Genomic DNA, 19,311 nt, shown 5'->3' with positions numbered 1-19,311 from the left:
TCATATTTCAGCAAAGGAAAGCTGCCATTTGCATATACTGCTCAGCCTGAAAATACTTCAAATAGTCATCTTTTTCTTGAGTAAGGGATTTGTTTTTAAATTGTCCTATGAAGTAAAGAGAGAATTCCAATGTTTTTCACAATCTAAAACCTGCTTCTTTTGTGCTTGATGGATAACTAGCAAGTATCCAACAAGACTCAGAAAAATCAAATAAATAAAAAAGTGTCATGGTTGCATTGTTCATATTGATATAATTTAAAGACTATAATAGTAAGAAATTCAGAATAATAAAAGCTCTACATGTCTTGGAAATATTAGGCCACTAATAAAATTTATCTTTACCTGATCTATTTTTTTTCATTTTGCAATAAAAAACTGAGAGCAAACAGAAAACTGCTAGCAAAGCTGACTTATGCAAAATGAAGACTTTCATCCTTATTCGGGTTTATTATGTAAATGTATCAAAGACATCTCTGACTTCCTGGAAGGAAGCCCACAGCTCTCATTCTCTTTGGTGAGTAAGAACAATCTTATGTTTTGGGCTCAGTCTTCATATGTAAAGTTTCTGCCTTTATTAGACTCTGATTTATGAGTAAGAGGTAGTTTTTCAGGTACCACTGGAGATTATAAAGGGACTATTTTATCACTGTGGCTTTGTAGGATTTTTTTGCACAGGCTATCTTGCTCCCATTGTTGAAAAAAAAAGTGGTTGCTGAATAAGCAGGGGAAAAATTGGATTAAGAACTTCTTAATGCCTTTGCATCCTTCTGGTTCTGAACCAGGTCTTCCCCAGTGGAATATGTTTAAAAGTTCCTTACAAAGAGAAAAAGATCAATAGTCAGCACTCTCCTTGTTTATTTTGATTCAGATAATGTGAAAGAACCTCAATTAAGCACTTAAGAGTCTCTGTTTTTATCACAGCCTATAAAAAAATTTTAATGAGATTTAAAAATGTCTCAGTTTTGAGCAAGTTAATAAAACCAGGAATAGTTATTAAAAATATTTTGGGTCCCCCTTGTCTTCTTGTCTTATGGTGGACGTGATGATATATTTAAATAAGTTTATTCATATCATTAAAATGAAATTATGGCCAAGGAATTCATTTAAGCATAATCAAAAAAACATTCCAAGGTGCGTTTAAAAATACTACAGTGTGGATTGTTCCAATTCTTTAGCATGCTACTGTAGAATAAAATTGGATTTTCTTTACATGGATTTCTTTCTTGGTTACCTATATAATTATTGCTATTTTACTGGTTTATTTATTTGGGGTGTGTGTGTAAAAATCGAAGAGTGAGAGTTCCTGGTTCTACTTTATATCTCAAGCAAAAGTTTAAGACATATCCTAGAAGAAGAACAAAGTTAAGAAGCAGCACTTTCATTAAAGAATCATATGGTATTTGATATTATAGACTAAAATTTGAAGATGAATGCCATAGGTAAAACTTACTCTAACACACACTCAATTTCTCCTCTTACTATAGCTCTTCCCTGGAAAAATAGCAGGACCCCTAGTGAAAGTTCAAGCCTGAGCTCCAAGTAGAGGTCTGTGTAGAACCTTTCAGACCTATTTAGATGGTTCTCAATCCTGGTTGAACAGAGAATCATCTGAGAAGTTTTCAGTACTGATGCTTGGCTTCACCTCCAGAGATTCAAATTTAATTGGTGGAGATTAGGGCCAGGGTTTGTTGTAAAACTCTTAGGAAGGTCTAATAAGCAGCTGGGATTGAGAATTGCCTGCATGTTCCTCCTATGTGGGTCTTTACAGGGCATGCAGACTCTGGTAGTGCAACACAAATGAAGAGGGAAGGCTCAACTTTACAAGTTAGTTTTGTCTGGGGATACAGGCAAGTCTCCTGGTGTCATTAAGGCAGTTTCCTCAACCCACATGTGAGCAGGCATATGAATCCAGATGGTTTTTGAAGTTTTTTCAGTTTTAACATGCTAGATTATTTTTGTTTCCTTATAGATTAGATTTCTAAGAGTTATCAAAGAAAAATACTTCCACAATTCAGGACTTAAAATCTTTAAAATATAGTTTTTAAAGGAATGGGACATATTTATTTCTCTTTCATTCCCTCCTTTCCTGGATTCTCTTTGTATTTATTCTTTCCATTTCAAACAAAATTTGAGGGTGTTTTTCAATAGCAGACTCAGTGAACTGGGGAAAAAAAATTCATGAGAATGATTACATTTGAGTTGGGAACAAAAGAGGAAAGGTAACAGCTACTTCTTAAAGTCCTGTCTAAAAGCCTTTCTGGAACAAAACTGAGAATTAAAGAAAGTAAATAAATAAACACTATTTGAATTTTTACCTCTTTTTTTTCTAATTCAAATTCTCTCAAAGCTTCCTTGTGCTAAAATTATTCATCCCTCAATTTTCTTCTGATCTCCTTCCATATTTAATTTATTTTCATAAAACGATATCTCATCTAAATGTTAGAATCAAATTCACTCAAATATGTGGGAGGGTGGACAGAAGGGAATGGGAGACAAACAGAGTAATGAACCAGTACGCTCCAGGTGCAGAATTACACACCAACCCCCTTCTTTCCTCAGAGTTTAACAATATAAATAGATACTTGCACTATTGACAATAAAAGCGCTATCTTGAATGTTTATGTGGGCTTTGCAATCAGGCACTTACTACACACGATTTTGTGCAGGCTTTGAATACAGTGGGCCTCAGTTTCCTCACCAGGAATATAAGGATGTTATTGAGTGTAATAGGCACATGTAAGTACTTGTATGTCCAGGTGTTTTGAAACAGAGGTTCAAATTGCAGTTTTGCTGTTTTCTAGCTGTGGGATCACAGGCAGTTTTCTTAACCTGCCTGGGTTTCCATTTCCTTATCTGTAAAATGGGGATCGTATCACATACTCAATGATGTTGGTGTAAGTGTATTAGGAAGTGTGCTTGGCATTGTGTAGGACAGAGTATGCACTCAATAAATGGTACGTTTTATTTTTATAGGGTTGTTATGAGGATTAAATGAGATAAATATATGCTCAGTGCTTAACATATAATAAATCAATATGGGTGCCTCTATCCCAGGTAATTTTTAAAATGTAGTCATTGAGCATATATTATATTAAAAAATAAAGGCAACAGTGATTGTTCTAAGTTGCATTGGGAAACAAAATTACAATGTATGTCACTTATCCATACCATTCCTCAATAATTTCAGGTACGCGAACAGAGTCTTTGGGTCTTTCGTGTGCAAGAGAAATGGTAAAGGTCATCCCAAGAGGGATGCGTGTATAAAAAGAAGAGTCTGCATTCACTATCTTGTCTTCCGAATTTAATGAGCTGATCACAGGTAGACACTGTTTGAGGTTTAAAAGCAATATTTTCACTAAAGTACAGCTTCTGGGTGGTGACCTAGTAGACATCAGCTATTTAACTGTGAGACAAATGTTCTATCAAACCTGTGCAAGGAGAAAGAGGCAGAAATGATAAAAACATGACCTACACATTTCTGTTTCCCATAATCTTATTGTAGAGAAGCACATATTCAATGGTGAATATTTTTTATTTCTGCACACAACCTAACCTGAGTTGAGGTCAGTTTAGGCAGCAATGTTAACTGAGAGGATGGTGAGAAGGAGCCTAGATATTAAGTATGTTAAATTCAGTGGCTCCCACACCAATCTGCGTGGGGAGGAAACTCTGTCCCTTATTGGACTTCAAAGGTAATATGGCTTCTGCTTCAAGTCATAGACTGTAATAAGGAGGCATTTCTAGAACTAATATTTTCAACGAACAGGGATGTAATGTCATAACGCTACAGGTAATAGGCAAAGGCTGTGTCTTCCCAAATGGCCATACTTGCAGTGGTAGCAAATACTTAATTTTATTTGTTTGCATCATATTTTGGGTAAAAACATGAAATGGATAGCTTGTAACAGCGTACATCTCTAGAATACTATACATTTAGTGAAAATATGGTAAAGGAATTGCTTTGTGTATTCATGACCCAAAGCATATGTTACTGGAGTGGGATGTATTATTTCTAAATTGTTCTTAGCTCTTGCTTTGATGATCAGATTTTATGCCTGGGTAATTACACTTTAGAATCAAGATGAATTATAAATAAAATATATAATGTATTAGAAGCAATGGGTTGTGGAACACCTCAGGTACCTTATTATGAGAGATAGGCCTTTATCCCCATAATCTCTCCACTAAGATACTACTGTAATTATTGTCTGTAAATAGAAGCCTAAGTGCAGTTTATGAGGAATAGTTGAAGCCATCAGTACTAGTTGATAGTTTGCACTTATTCCTAGTTTTTCTTGATTTTCTTCATTTATCATTTGTTTCAGTTGTGCTAACTTATATTTTCAGATAATGATAGAAAACTACCAAGTTGAATGGGGAAGCATGTTTTAGAGCATACTATTTGAAAAACCTACTGAGAGTTTTTAACATTTAACATTTAAAGTATGGAATGAAGATAGGCTATATTAAAATAATTTGCTGTTCCACTAACATTTTTGTTCATAAATAAACAGTGGTATTATTTTAAATAAATGCAGAATAATACATAGCTGTAGAAACTTTCTCTTCAAGATATTTACAGGTGAATCTTGATTGTTTACCGAATAGCAAAATAATATCGCAGAATCAGAAAATGTTAGAACTTCAAAAACCAATTACTAATTTTTTAGATTGGTTAACTATATAACAACTAAGGCCTACAACAATTAAGGAATTGACTAAGGTTACACAGTCAGTCAGAAGTATAGTCAAAAACTAATCAGGATAAGAAAAATAAATTCAATTCATCTCTAGAAAAATCTCAACTTCTTTCTGTCTTCTACTTTTAAGTCTTTCATGCTCATTGGAAACATAGCATGTTTTATATGCACCATACTCACTATCTTCTTTTTCATGTATACACTGTATGTGCGTATGTGTATTTGGGTGGGCTTTGTATATAAGTGCAATCTATATACTTACTGGTGTGTGTGTGTGTGTGTGTGTGTGTGTGTGTGTGTGTATGTATGTAGGAGTACTGATTTAATAATGAGGAATGAGGTGGATTATTTGATGTTATTGGGCCAAATGGACACATTCAAATGAATGTTGCTAGTCACCAGCAAAGCTATAACATTATTTCAGGGATGTTTAACAGGAAATTTGCAGTCATTCTTGGGAAATTGTCTTCTGAAAAACATGGAATCCATATGATGTTACAAAGCTGAATGACATTTCAGTTTATAATGTGGCTTTCACTTATATGTCTTCATTTAAATTAATCCTCATGCTGATTGTATAGGTAAGCAATCTGGAGTCTGGAAACAAAGGGAGCAAATGCCCTGTCCAAGTGGTATAGCTAGGTAGGATTCACCAAGTGAACTTGCTTTTTCTATTCATTAACCATGCCACCTCTCAAACCTAATACAGTTTTAGCATCTCTAACTGGTTAGAAGAGATAGCAGGAAAATAAATCAGATGTCATAAATGGGCCTTATGAAAACATTATTTTCTGACTGCCTTATATTTTTACAGATCTTTTAATGTTTATAAAATATTTCCCTTCAGATGTGATTCCTACTTCTAAGTAAGAGCAGCATCATCCTCTTCTTACTGTGCCTCACACTGTGAGTGGAAGATCAAATAGAACAGGGTGAGAGTACACAGGATAGTCAAACTGAGTGTAGCAATGGTAGCTTTGAGAGTATTTCTGTTAAGTAGGAACCAACTTACCTCACAGGACAAACCAGAATAGCCCGGAGGACAATCACAGTTTTCAATCAAGTGAGCTGGAGGAGTCTCTGCTGTTACTAGTCCTTGTTCAGCTACCTCCATTGAGATTTCAGAAATGCTGGACATGACAAGCATTTACTTAGATCACCACGCAGTAAGTTAAAATCATCTAGCATACAGTCAATCCTACAAGAAGAGTCCTCTAGGTTTTTGTCATTCTGTTACTTTGAAGCTGCCTAAAATTTAAGAACTTACATGCCACATCTTATTCTTGCATCTTTGCTTCCTCAAAGGTTGAGATTACACATTTGTAAAATATTCACATAAATCTCAAGGAGTTTAGAAAATTAGATGTCTGATGTCCTGTTAAGAAGTTATTATGAAGATCCCCTCGCCCCCCAACTTAAAAAATGTGCATGGCTTCAGGTAGACATGGCCGATTAATTAGACATTCACATAATTTCAAACAGACAACCTATGGTCATTCCCTGTTAGAATATCCTCCACAGTCACTAGTGAAATGACTTAAACTCACAACCGACTCTGATTTCTTCCTTCTGAGTTTCTGAATGTCCTTTCTAAAACTTTAGAAAACCATCTAGAAAACAATGATTGAGCATAATCAAATAATATTGATAGTTTTCTGATGAAAAAATGCTTTCAAATTAGTGTTTTGTTTAACTTTATTAAATAAATTCTTCAAGTAACTTAGCTCATGCTCCCTATTGATGGAAAGGTCCTGATAATTGAAAAAAAATTCACAGTGAAAACACTGATAATTTTTTAATTTAAAATTATACATAAAAATATACACAGTTCATAAACTCAGACTATTTCATGACTAATAACATGAAATCTCCTGCAAATAAACATCTAAATGAGAAAATAAATAGTTTTGCTTCAATAAAGTCACCTCTGATAGCTTAAGGAGCTTGAATCATAAACTTTATAACAGGTGTAAGTAGGTTTTATTGACACTAAATTATGAATGCACATTTTGACTTCACTGGCATTATAATCTGCACTCTGAATATTAACCAGCTTTTATGAAACACACATTCAGTTAAAATTCAGATTTCACTTTTCCTCCTGGAAGGAAACATGGCAGTTGTGATCTGTAAACAAACCATTCCCCTCTTATAAGAAAGATTCTTCCTTTTTGTTCACCTAGGTTCTCTGTGGGGTAAAAGGTAGCTTGGTGTTTGTTGACAAGTCAGCCCCACTGGCACCTCATGGTGTTTTATAACCTGTGTGTTTACTAGAATAGTCTTCCCTTTTCTTGCAGATGCTTGCACATGACAGACTTAAGAGTATTTAAAAGAACAAGTTGAACCTTGAAGGGTGCCAAAAGCAGATATTTCTACAATAAGATTTTTCTTTTTTCCTGAGTCAGGTATTTGACCAAATTCAAGCTTTTATTCAAATAAAAACCGAAATACAAAGTTGGTAGATACTTCAAGTAAATGTAAGAGAAGACAAAAGCAAAGAAAAAAAGAATTGACATTGACAATATGGACAAAATCTGAATCTCAAACCACATGTACAATACCCCTTAAACTCTCTGATTATGAGACTACTTAAATTTGTAACTGAATAAAGCTGAAGGGTTATATCTTAACTACTTAGGGGATAAGATTCAAACTTATTTTTTTAACACTGTCGCAATTCCACTGTCTTACAAAATCAAGTGCTGATCCACTGTTTTATTTTGTCTTTGTTGTTGGTAGGTGATGACTAGTTTTTACTGAGCCTAGAATAAAAGTGAAGTCTTTATTATAAAGTTTCAAAAAAGTGATCTCTTAAGCCAAAGATATTATTTAGTGAGGGATGTGAAGTAAGGTGATGAGGGAAAAAGACTTGTAAGAAAAAAGACAAGCTCACAGTGTAGGAAGATGGAATCTGTATGAAACAGGCAAAGAAAGTAAAATGAAAAATGCACACCATTGTTTCTATCAGTTCAACTAACAAAGGTTCTGTCTACGACCAAACTCTTTTACTGCAGCACAGAACAGTTTGCAAAACAATATATTTGCACATTCATGAAGTTATTTGCTATCTTCTATGACATGCAAACCTGCTTTGGCTTCTGCCAACTGATTTACATTTATTTGGTATTCTAAAATAATTAACAAGATAGCTGACAGAATATTTTTGGTGCATGCTTTTTTTATTATTTCACATAAAATAATCTCTTGTTAGAAGTAAAAACTATGAAAGAGAAGCCAAAGGCATACATATTTGAAAGTTAATGTTGGCCCTTGATTTATCCTTTTAATTTTGGTATAATCAGAAAAGCAATATGGATCTTTGCATGAAAGAAAAGGATTTTCTGTTATATGGTTAGCACAGAATAAACATTGGAAGTATGGTATTTTTATATTCATTGGTTTACCATGAGAAGTTTCATAATTTTTGTTTTCTTTCCCTGGACTCTTCTACAAATTTATTATACAATACTACTTTCAAATATCTACTGATTTCATATTCTTACAGGACATAACAGAGAAAACGGATATGTGTATGAGCTCAACTCATCTTTCTGCCTCCATAGTATAAAATCTCTGTGCGACTCCTCATTTCATCTTATTGGGTAAGTTGCCCCTTCCACTCAAGGAACATGATTATGTGTGCTCATGATGTTGAAGTTTCACTGCATCTCCATTATTTTTCCTCTCTTTATTCCATAATTTTAAAATGTGTTCCTTGCTATTAATTTCTTTCCCAGTGGTATGTAAACACATTTATTCCTCTTTCAGATTAAACAATCATCCCTTGAACTTTGATATTATTTCAGTCCTCCCTTTTACAATTATGTTCATGGAAAAAACTAGTCTATATTCACAACATTAGGTTCAATATGTCCCACTTATTCCTCAAAACTTTGAGACTATTTCTTCCAAATGACTGCACTGACACTGGTAGTAAGAATGTCACCGGTGTGATCCTAGTGTCAATATCAGAAAGTCTCATTTTAATTGACCTCCTGCATTATATGAAAACATTATAGTCCCTTATAGTATTCATATCTTTTGGTTTCCCTCATTTATTTTTGTTGTTCTTCTGTGTTCTCTTCTGTTCAGTGTGATTCCCAATCATTTCACATCATGATGCACCAGGAAAATGACAATATCATATGGTGCACTGGGGTGCACAGATGAGAATGCACATGGGTGAAAGGGTTAAGACCAACTTCTCTCTGCCTGGTGGTCCTGAGGGAGTAAGGAGGCTATTTTCTCAGCTATCTTGCAGCCTATTTATAGCACAACAGTTAATTATCTCTACCCTACAGGACACCTTCTCTTGAATTTATGACTGGCATCTAAAACTCACTATGTCAAAGGTCAGCTCATCATTTTTTCCTCTTAAACTTGCTTCTCAATGTATTTTCCTTTTCTGGGGCATGGCAGTAACTTCCATTAGGTGACCTGGAAGTCATCTTTGACTTGTCTTCTTTCAACATGCTCCCAAAGCAAACACTTCTAAATTTTTCTTGCCCGATGTCTTACTGCCCTTCCCTATAGACTCTAGAATAAGGACTTAGCTTGGGTATTTTGTAATATAGTTTACCTGCTTTGTCTCATCACATTTCCATATGTAGCCTTGATAAGAATATAATGGATATCATAGAGTATATCCAAGAAGTCTTGACGGGTCACAGTTCTACTGACTCGAGGATCATCACCATAATACTTCCACTCTTTCTGTTAACAAGAAAATAAACTATTTTGATGAACTGAATGTAAAACCATTGACATCCTTGCACCAAAAAATTTAGTTACCTTACCTCTGTCATTTCAATTTCATGCCTTGTCAGTTGGCCAATTAGAGGAGCAGCCATATGTCTGATGATAACTCTAGCCTGAGCTGGAGTCCCACCTCGAATGATAACTTGAGGATTATATGTGAAGAAACCTGTCTCTTCTCGAGCCTCAAAATAGATGGTATACTTGAGTTTTCCACCATAGGCCATCAACTGACAAAATAAATGAGGAGTGATGACTGAGATAAATCTCCACATGGAGTGATTCCAAAAACATTTTTTACTTTGTCTTCATGTGACTTCAAAGTTCTTGTCCTACCTTCTTTCCTTCAAATTGCTCTGGAAGTTTCCAATAAAAAGGTTCCAAATGGAGATCTTGTCTCACCCGATCCATGTAAGCAACAATCTCAGGATCTTGAAACTCAATGCCTTTGGTAGTTGTGTGCTGCAGGCCCTCATCCACCAGGGGTAGAATGGTCTGCTCAGGCTTCAGAGTCACCTGCAAGGGATCAGATCACAGAAGAAGGCTGAGTTCAAGTCTTTGGGGCACCCCTTTGAAACTAACTTATGGACCAGATGTCTACCTGAAGTTCCATCCCCATTCTGATAAGCAGTTTTCACACGAAACAAAACTAGTGCCTAGTGAGCAGGTAGGGCATGGAAATACATATATTTTTCTGATTGGTTGGCACAGGTAAAACCACAGAACCTGTGAAAATTGGAGCCTTTTACATGAACAAAAAGTAGCATTTAAAAGTAGGATGAGGTAAAGGAAAATGTAAATACAAACGAACATGCTTTCACCCTAAGAATCTATGTGCAATGAGTCTGGCGTTCATGACCACATTAGCACAGATCAGCATCCATGCCCCTGTCCTCACTCCTCAGAATGCAGCTTCTTCCAACCCTAAAACATGTTTCCCTCGCAGTGCTTCCTCATTTCCCTTGGCATCTATTTCTTTATCAACAATAAATGAACTATTTTTAAGGAAAATTTTAAAAAGGCATTTGCTCCAACCCCCTGAAGGCACATGGTCCCTTTACCATTTCTAGATGTGCACAGGGGAAAAGGCTGCTGAAATGTTTTGTCATTTCCTCCTAGCCCTCAGTGCCTGGCTAAAAGACGCCAGCAGGGCTACATTATACCATTACATGGCTCAGCAGGTCCTCACTCACCCTCGTGCGGATCAGTCCTTTCGCTTCAGAGCACTGAGTCGTAGCGCCAAAGCAATAGCAGCTGCTGCAGCCAAGTGGGTTGTTGGCATCAAGTCCAAATTTGCCAGACCGGCACCTGTCACAGCGGACACCTTCCACATTCACCTGAAGAAAGATGACAGCTCCTCAGTGTTCATAAGAGTGAAGTTAGGAGAGAAATAAACTTGAGAATAAATAACAGGAGCAGACTTTTTAAAAATTAAACCAACAAAAAAGATCACTGAGTATTATACTCATATCTCAAATAGTACATGTGATGTCATGGGTCTAAAAATGCTTTATTTATATGTAAGTACACTATCAAATTGCCCTGGCTGGTTTAGCTCAGTGGATTGAGTGTCAGCCTGCGAGCTAAGTGTCGCTGGTTCGATCTTCCAGTCAGGGTACATCAGAGAAGGAAAACTCTTGACTCCAAAAAACCTCCGCTGCCTTGCGGCATACCTCTTCAGGGGAAAGGCTAAGGGAGTAAACCCCGACAGAAAATCCGGAGCCGGAGTCCCTAAGGCGGTTTGACGTTATAGTCAACACCGGCAACTCCTGCGGCGCACCTGAAGCCAAGCTGTATTGACTCCGTCTTTCCCTTGGATCCTTCAGCTGCGAAGAGAGGGGGGGTCTGCTGCATGGGCAACAGCAGACCCTCCATATTACCCTGCCCAGGCTCTGTAGCTTCAGCGTCATCGCAAGATGTCGATTCAACACGGGAGGAGACAGATACCGTGTCACTCCCGAGTCGGACTGCACAGCCATTCTCGGCGGTGCAGATAGACTCTTAAGAAGCTACACCATCGTCTCTCGAGACGGACGGCTGCCGACGACACTATCAAAGATATTATATATGGTTTTTTAAATCTAAGCAGCCTGTGTTTCTACTATTCTGCTGTGAACAATATGAAAGAGTCAAATGGAAAATAAAAACATTGATTCCTAAACAGTGGAGTGATGCAAAAACTAGATGTATAAAAGAGACAAGATGTTAAAATATAGACTAAAAAAAATTATTATATGATGTATATATATTCATATAATGTATATTAAATATAAATGGTATTGGAAAATACATTAGAGATTAAATTAAAAATAAATAAATATACCGTGTAGTCATAATTAAAACATATAACAATGCAGCACTGCATTTTGGGTTTTGTTCAGGGCCTGAATGGCAGAGGCTGCCTTTTCTTAAATTCTCAAGATTATTTTCACAATCACTCCCTGAATTTTATACTCCTGTTTCTCTGTCCTTTTCCTTATTGACTTTTTCTTGAAAAGATATCTATGACCCAGTCTTAATTGCATTTACCCTGAAATTGATTTTTCAGATATATCAAAGAGGGGGGAAAAAAACCTTCTTATCCTTTTTAATTGGCTGTTTTTCTACATCATTTAACAATATTAATGAGGGCTGAAATTTCCACATAGTCACTGTTTGTAATGTCAGTGTTTATATGTGATGAAATTTTACAGAACTTCCACAGCACTAAATATATTTTTCAGTGTACAGTGATTGCAGATTAATTTGAGGAGAAATGTTTTTTATAAGCCTTATTATTTAGCTCTGATTATCTTTGATGATGCTTGAGAGAACTGTCTTTTTCTCCCTCCCAGATGATTCTTGTTTAAGAAAAGTGGATTTGTAAAAAAAATTTACCATAAAAAATATATCACATCTACCAAGTAGAACAAAATCAGGCTTTGGTTAAAAATAAGTTTTAAGCCCTGAATGGTGTGGCTCAGTGGATTGAGTGTCATCCAGCAAACCAAGGGGTTGCTGGTTTGATTCCCAGTCAGGGCACATGCCCAGGTTGAGGGCCAGGTCCCCAGTTGGGGGTGCTGAAGAGGCAACCACACATCGATGCTTCTCTCCCCCTCTTTCTCCCTCCCTTCCCCTCTCTCTAAAAATAAATAAATAAAATCTTTTAAAAAACGTTCTTAAAAACAGTGCTTATCACTATGCTAATGAATATACATTAATAAAATCTCTGTGTCTGTCAGTGAGTTTTTGTTTTTCTGTTTGTTTAGCTCAATAAAGCAGGAATAATGAACACTAAATGAAAGTAATACTGAGCTATGAAAATAAAACTGAGTCAAGTTTTTCCTTAATGTATTTTGGCTGCACATACCTTACAAGTACATTGCCCTGTTAGATTGATACAGGAGCATTTTTTAGTCTCTGAATCACAGGTCGCCTCATCTGTTCCGGGCAGGAAGCAGTCACAGAGAATGCAGTGAGGGTAGCTCCAGTGACCTCGACGGCACTCCATACATTTTGCACCGGAGAATTTTGGCTGGCAGTTGCACCGGCCGGTGTTGATGTTGCACTGGAAATCCAAGGATCCCACCGTGCTACAGTTACAAGCCTATGGGGGAGGCGAAATCAGCAACCATTAGCACCATTTCCTAGGAAAGTGCTTAAAATTTTAATTCTAATGTTCCTTTGCTCCCATTAAACACATATTATTAATCATGTGTCTATTATATGCTTTGTACTGTTCCAGTTTAGTCGCTGGGGAAACATCAGGGAACGTAACACTAAAATTGCTTCCTGCATTTACTAAAATATATGAGTGTCTAGAAACTGTAACACTACCGAATAAGAAAGAAAATGTACTTTCTATTCCTTTTGGTAGCAAGGAGGAATTAGTTATGGGTTTTCTTCAAACTCTTTTTGTTTCAAAGATTGAACTTTAGGCAAAGTCATTTTACTTTATTGTCTCATTTTTATAGCACTTAAATTGTACAAAGAAATGTCTTACAGTTTAATTGAGGGAGACAAGTAAAATATGTAAATAGAACACAATGGAATAATATTATATAATAGGGGGAAAATGAAAGATGCCATGAGAACATATAAGATGCACCGAACCAGATGTGGGAAAGGCAGGGACAATTTAGAGAAGTGATGTCTATGATGTTATTTTTAACATTTCGTATTTCAAACAAGCCTGATTTGAGGTGCTTTGCTGATAACTATACTATATATACATAATTTTCTCTTTATTTGTATAATTCAAAAATTCTGCTAGAATTTTTAAAATTTTGATGTTCTTTTAATTAATTTACTGGGGCATGGTGAGTTCTTTCAGTTTGAGAACAAAATTGTTTCTGGATTCAGTGCTATTTCTTCACATTTGTGTTTGATATTTACTTTTGTCCTAATTTACCAGTATTGTTCTTCAGGATCCTTTATAATTCTTCATCGCTTTTGTCTATCTCTCAAATCTGTAACATCCTCATTTCTTCAGTAGTTATTTTCTTATTTGCCTCTCAACTTTGTTCTCTATTTTATGGCTCCCATTTCACACAGTGAAAATTGTATTGTATGTATATTCCACCAATGCTTATTTTAATTACATTATTGGACAATCTTTTCAATGATTTCTTTATTTCATCTCTTTTTTGATTTCTCCTCACCCATGTGTCTCTTTCTCTTGTATTTAAAAAAAATTTTCTGCTCTTGATTTACAACGTGCATATCTCCTTGCAATGTGATAGAAGTTCCAAGCTTATTTCTAAAATGTCATTTAGAATATTGGAATAAATAAATCATTTTCAGAGACAATCTGTCCTAATGATCAATCTACTGTCTCTGAGCTTTAAATTCACTCTTCCCTGTCCCGCTCTGTGATACTGAAGTTAGAACCTGTAGACACTTTTCCATACCACGTAGCTGAATGTTAAGCTTCATCAACAGAGGGCACTATAGAGACCCAATAAAACCTTAGTGGTGGGAAGACACTCCTGTCCTGGGTTCCGTCTCCATTACTATCATTATTACCATTATTTTATTAGTTAGCATGAGAGCCCAGAAATTCTGAATGATTCCAATCATGCCCCTAAAACCACTCTCTCCTGTAGGCAGCTTTCTGAGTAGCTTCAGTCTACACATAGCTCTGACCATGACAGGCTGCTACTAAGTAACTCCTATGGCCTTCAACAATGGTGGGCAGCTTCTACAGACTAGCATTGGCACACAACCTCTGCCAAGTGTTTTGTTGTTTTGAGGTGGCTGTGGTAGCCACCTCTCTTTAAATGTGCCTGAACCTCAGCCTTGCTGGGGTGGGGGAGAGAAAAGTGTGTGGCCTGTCCTAGCCCTTGGTTGCTTCATGGGCCACCCTCAATAAGCCTAGAACTGGTAGCTGTTCCTTTTTAGCTTCTACTTCAGTAACTTTTTAAGGAATTGCCTTTTACCCGTTAACAAGTCTTATATTCTACTTTCACTGTTTAAATAACTGGTGTGGTTTCTGTGTCCCAAGTAGGTCTTCACTTGGTATCCAAGTGGATACCATGCTTGTCTGTGTCTGAGTTTGTCACCACACAGTGTTTTATACTTAGTCTGTCACCTGTCTCTCTGGTGCTGTACTACTCTTCTCAGATCTACAGCTTTATGGCAGACTCATGTGCACAGCAACTCGCCAAATTCCCAGACTTAATTCTGGCTAGATTTCACTTTGTATTTCTCACACGTTTATTGTTCAGCCTCATTTTTATATCTACCACTACTGGGGATATTCCTGCTTCTGCTCCTGCCAAGAATAGTTTACTTATGGAACTACTCTTTCTAGAATGTGATGTACAATCACCAGCTTCCCGTCAATCATCTCTTTCCTGTCCAAATGTTTGGTGAAATATTTTCCCAGAATCTGATATAAAAACAGTTGCCAGGCCTTATTTTGGATATCTTTATGACTAACTATTTTTTATGTCTTCATTGCTATCAGTAAAAGTGCTGCATAGAGGATGTTACTGAAAGTTATTTTAAACCCAAAATGTGATTATTTATTATATTACAAACATGAACACAGTTTCCAAGGCATAGAATAAACTCACTGCCATCACCCTGAACTTATCCTTATAGAACATCAGGTGTAGTAGAATGAGATTTCAAAATAAGGATGATTGGCTTATTCAGTTAAATATTTTTTCCTTGACTCAATCAAAATGGGCTATAATCAGAAATATAAAATTAGATATGGATGGAAACTATAATCATGCAATAAATTTAAAAAATGTCTTATGAGACATCCTTATCGTTTAACTAAAATATAAAATGTCTGCTACATAATTTGTTGTATAATTCTGGAAGACTAATTGACAGTACGAATAGATTTTGGGACTTTTCCAAATCAGGAAGTATACCTAGCAAGTTACAGTAAAGACTAAATGAAACCATTAACCATGTGTTTAGATAGCACTATAGTCGACATCAAACCCAAATCATAATTAGATGTAATGTTTGTTTGGCAACAGAAGATTTATGCACTATTCCCCTGCTAGCAAAAGATGGCAGGCTTTCTATTCTACTATAATAAAAACTCAAATGATGTGCATGCTCATACCTCGGCACTGAGAAATTATCCATGACGCAAAGAGAGGAAAGCAGTAAAACTTAAATCACTGTAGATTTAGATTACAGTCATCTAAGTTTTTAAAACAGTAGAATACATACTTATAAATATTTTAAGGGCTTTATGAATATTTTTATTTATTATAACGATGAGGTATTTATTCAGAAATTTAGATTTTTAATAGTGGGTCAAAGTAATCAAAACATTTCAACTTCAAACTGCATAATGTTTATTCAGTGACCACTATATAACAGTATCAAACATATAATTACTTTAAAATAATCTTGGTCTATATTTTATCCTGATTTATATTTTAAACATTAGATATCAGCAACAATTTCAGGAGTTCCATTAGAGTTTGGCCACATCATCAGATTTGGTGGTTAAAATGGAATCCTAAGTTTCCTTGTAGCTTATTCACAAGTCCAAGAATGAGACAGATACCTGGATTCAAAGTCGAAAATGCAAAAAGTCATAGAAACTTGTAGCATTGTTCACACTCATCTAAAATTTTGAAACTGTTGAGGAATTTTCATTTTCTTTTCAAAAATGTAGCTCTGTGAATCTTTAAACTTGATAGTTACTTCCACCTTGATGCTGAATATATTTCTCTTAATTTGAGTTTGGTCATGAAACATTCTAAGGTCAATTCATGGAAACAGCTGAGAATTTTCTAAGCTAAAAGCTGTTAATACGACTCTTCAGAACTTCTCAACTATTTACTAGAAACTGAAATCTAGTTATAATTTGAGGTTAATTCATATAGATTTTTGGCAAATTCCTTTATTGTGTGTACATACAGGGCTCTAGCTATTTTCATTTTATTACAGATTTATTTGTTCTTTTTTCTCCTTTTTTTTTTTTTTTTTTTTTTTGGTAGGAATCATGGACGAGGCCACATAAATGTGTGCTTACTTCATTCTTTTTCATGAGTAAAATAAATGTTAGATACTGATCAATAGCTGCAGTCACTCCATAGTGATAGTTTCACATTGTTTTGTAATATAATATTGGATTTTGAAATGCCCAACTATAGAGCTCTACCAACATAAAAATCTTTAAAAAACATTATCAGATTAAATAAAGCAATTCACTCACCTTACAGCCGGAGATAATGCTGTGGCCCCAGGTATTAGGTGCACATTTAGAACATTGATCTCCAATGGTATTGGGAGGGCAAATGCACTGGCCAGTCTTTGGGTCACAATTATTACCCAGGTGAGAACAGTTACAAGCTTCACAGGTGAAAGGGGGGATAAAAAAGTAAAAATTTGATACAAAGGGTGATTTGTGTTATTTTCCATCTTATAGCTAGAATCCTTGAAAGTAAAAACTTACCCCTTTATCTTTTATATCATTGTGCAATGTACTTCAGAGAGGAGTTTTCAACATGTATATGTTGTAATTCAGTTAATAATTTCAAAAGGTAAAGCATTTTTAACTTTTCAAAGAAGCTTAAAGAAACAAAGAACTGGTTTATCAGATATCATGTTAACTTAATGACCTTATATCTAAATACTATAAAGATCAGAATCTTGTTTCTATATTAGTTTATAATTAATTTTTCTATACTGTAGAGATCAATAGTTCATTCCTGTTGGTAATTCTGATTTGTAATAAAAACCAATAAGCTTAATAAGTTTCCTAAATTCAGTATATCCTGACAAACACACACACATATGTATATACACACACACATTTATAGATAGATTCTTTGGAGTTTTATTTACCACCTGTCTCATTTCTTTTCAATATATTTTGAATTTTCTGTACTATGATGCAACAATATGTAAAAAGCACATATTCACCACATCCCACTTACTGTCACAAAAAAATGCAAAAACATGCAAAAACAAGATTGAGATCTTCAAAGCTATTCAAAGTAAGGACTGTACGCTGCTCATTACTTACAGTTGACTCAGCAATTGAGTATATTTGAGTCAGAATTTCATATTAAAGAAGAGAAAGCAAGAGAAGAAAAACTCAATACATAAATTTAAATAGAAGACAAATGTTATAAGAAACCTTTTAATTGGTTATATGATGATTAAATCTTTTTAACAAAGTACATTTGAAATATTTGATTGAGTTCACATTATAAGGGATTATAATGATCATAGCTCACAGCATTTTATAGCAGCTGTGAAAAATGTTTAGTACAATACCTGACATAAGGTAAACACCAAATAAATCTTAGCCATTATTTTTGTTATTGTTATTATCATTGTTGCTAATTTTCAGCCAAAGGATTCAGTTTATATGTACCATTTGTTAATAAGAAAAATGGCTCCCATTGTGTTTAAATTTATGAGCTAAAAATGTCTTGGGAACAGTTCAAATCATTACCTGCAAAAAAAATTCTCTAAGTAGTTCTTTAATGGAATTATAACACTGACTTAATTGGAAAACTTGAGTAATTAGGTTTTTTTTTTTTGTTAAAATAGAATGTGTATCACATTGATAATATAATATAGAAATAGTGATAATAATTACAATGATAATAATAAACACTTACATGGTACTTATGTGCCAGGCATTCTTCTGAATACTGTACAGCCACTAACTCAACTAATTTTTACAAAAACCCAGCAAGGTATGTACTATTATTTTCTTTATTTAATAGATGAATTTTGCAGAGGGACAGGGAAACCAGGTAACTGAATGACAGTCACATAACTAGTTATCTGTGGAGCCACTAAACAAATTAAAGTTCTTTGGAGTAAGTCATGTTATCAAACATAATGCTATCTTGCCTATTTTGTGTTTATTCTCTGTTCTGTTTTTCTGGGTTAAATGATACTAAGTCTGAATTTCTAAAATGGTATCACTATTTTAATATTTTAAATAATGTTCTTGGTCTCATTTATAATTTTTGGTAGTAGATATACTTGAATATACAGCACCATTTCATTAATTTCTATTAAGTGAAAATGCTAATTTGATTTAGACTTAATGAGCAGTATATTTTAAAATGAAGCTTTAGAATTTTTTGTATATACAGATATTGACTTAGAAATCACATGCAGATTCTTGGAGAGTCTACAATGATAACACTTAGAATAATTTATAATGGCTTAACTTATGATCACAACTGTATATCACAGGTGTTTGAGAATATGTAAAAGGTATTGGTTTTAAAAATAATTTCAAATATTATTCCTGACACTTCTCACATAAATTCACTACAGTAGTCTGTAATAAAGTCTTAAAAACTTACCATGCAATTACCATGGTGCTGAGAGCATAGGAGTATCATCAATATTGAATCATTGAGTTTAGTAA

The 19,311-nt window shown here is 34.9% G+C and overlaps 1 protein-coding gene across 1 annotated transcript in view; it reads right to left on the bottom strand.

The window, feature by feature from the left end:
• The window catches only part of LAMA2 (laminin subunit alpha 2), a 521,547-nt gene that overhangs the window by 156,109 nt on the left and 346,127 nt on the right, over positions 1–19,311 (bottom strand). The window contains exons 22-28 of the mRNA XM_090279831.1: positions 17,128–17,264; positions 12,805–13,041; positions 10,649–10,792; positions 9,792–9,971; positions 9,497–9,685; positions 9,280–9,413; positions 5,713–5,830 (exon numbers count right to left, since the gene is read on the bottom strand). Of these exons, the coding sequence (XP_090135957.1) occupies positions 5,713–5,830; positions 9,280–9,413; positions 9,497–9,685; positions 9,792–9,971; positions 10,649–10,792; positions 12,805–13,041; positions 17,128–17,264 (1,139 nt within the window). The remainder of the gene's footprint in view (positions 1–5,712; positions 5,831–9,279; positions 9,414–9,496; positions 9,686–9,791; positions 9,972–10,648; positions 10,793–12,804; positions 13,042–17,127; positions 17,265–19,311) is intronic.

The sequence above is a fragment of the Furipterus horrens genome, unplaced genomic scaffold (assembly GCF_987537825.1).
Source record: "Furipterus horrens unplaced genomic scaffold, mFurHor1.1.pri manual_scaffold_6, whole genome shotgun sequence".
Taxonomy (NCBI): domain Eukaryota; kingdom Metazoa; phylum Chordata; class Mammalia; order Chiroptera; family Furipteridae; genus Furipterus; species Furipterus horrens.
Note: the sequence above shows the minus strand (reverse complement) of the source record. Positions and strands in the feature narration are given on the sequence as shown.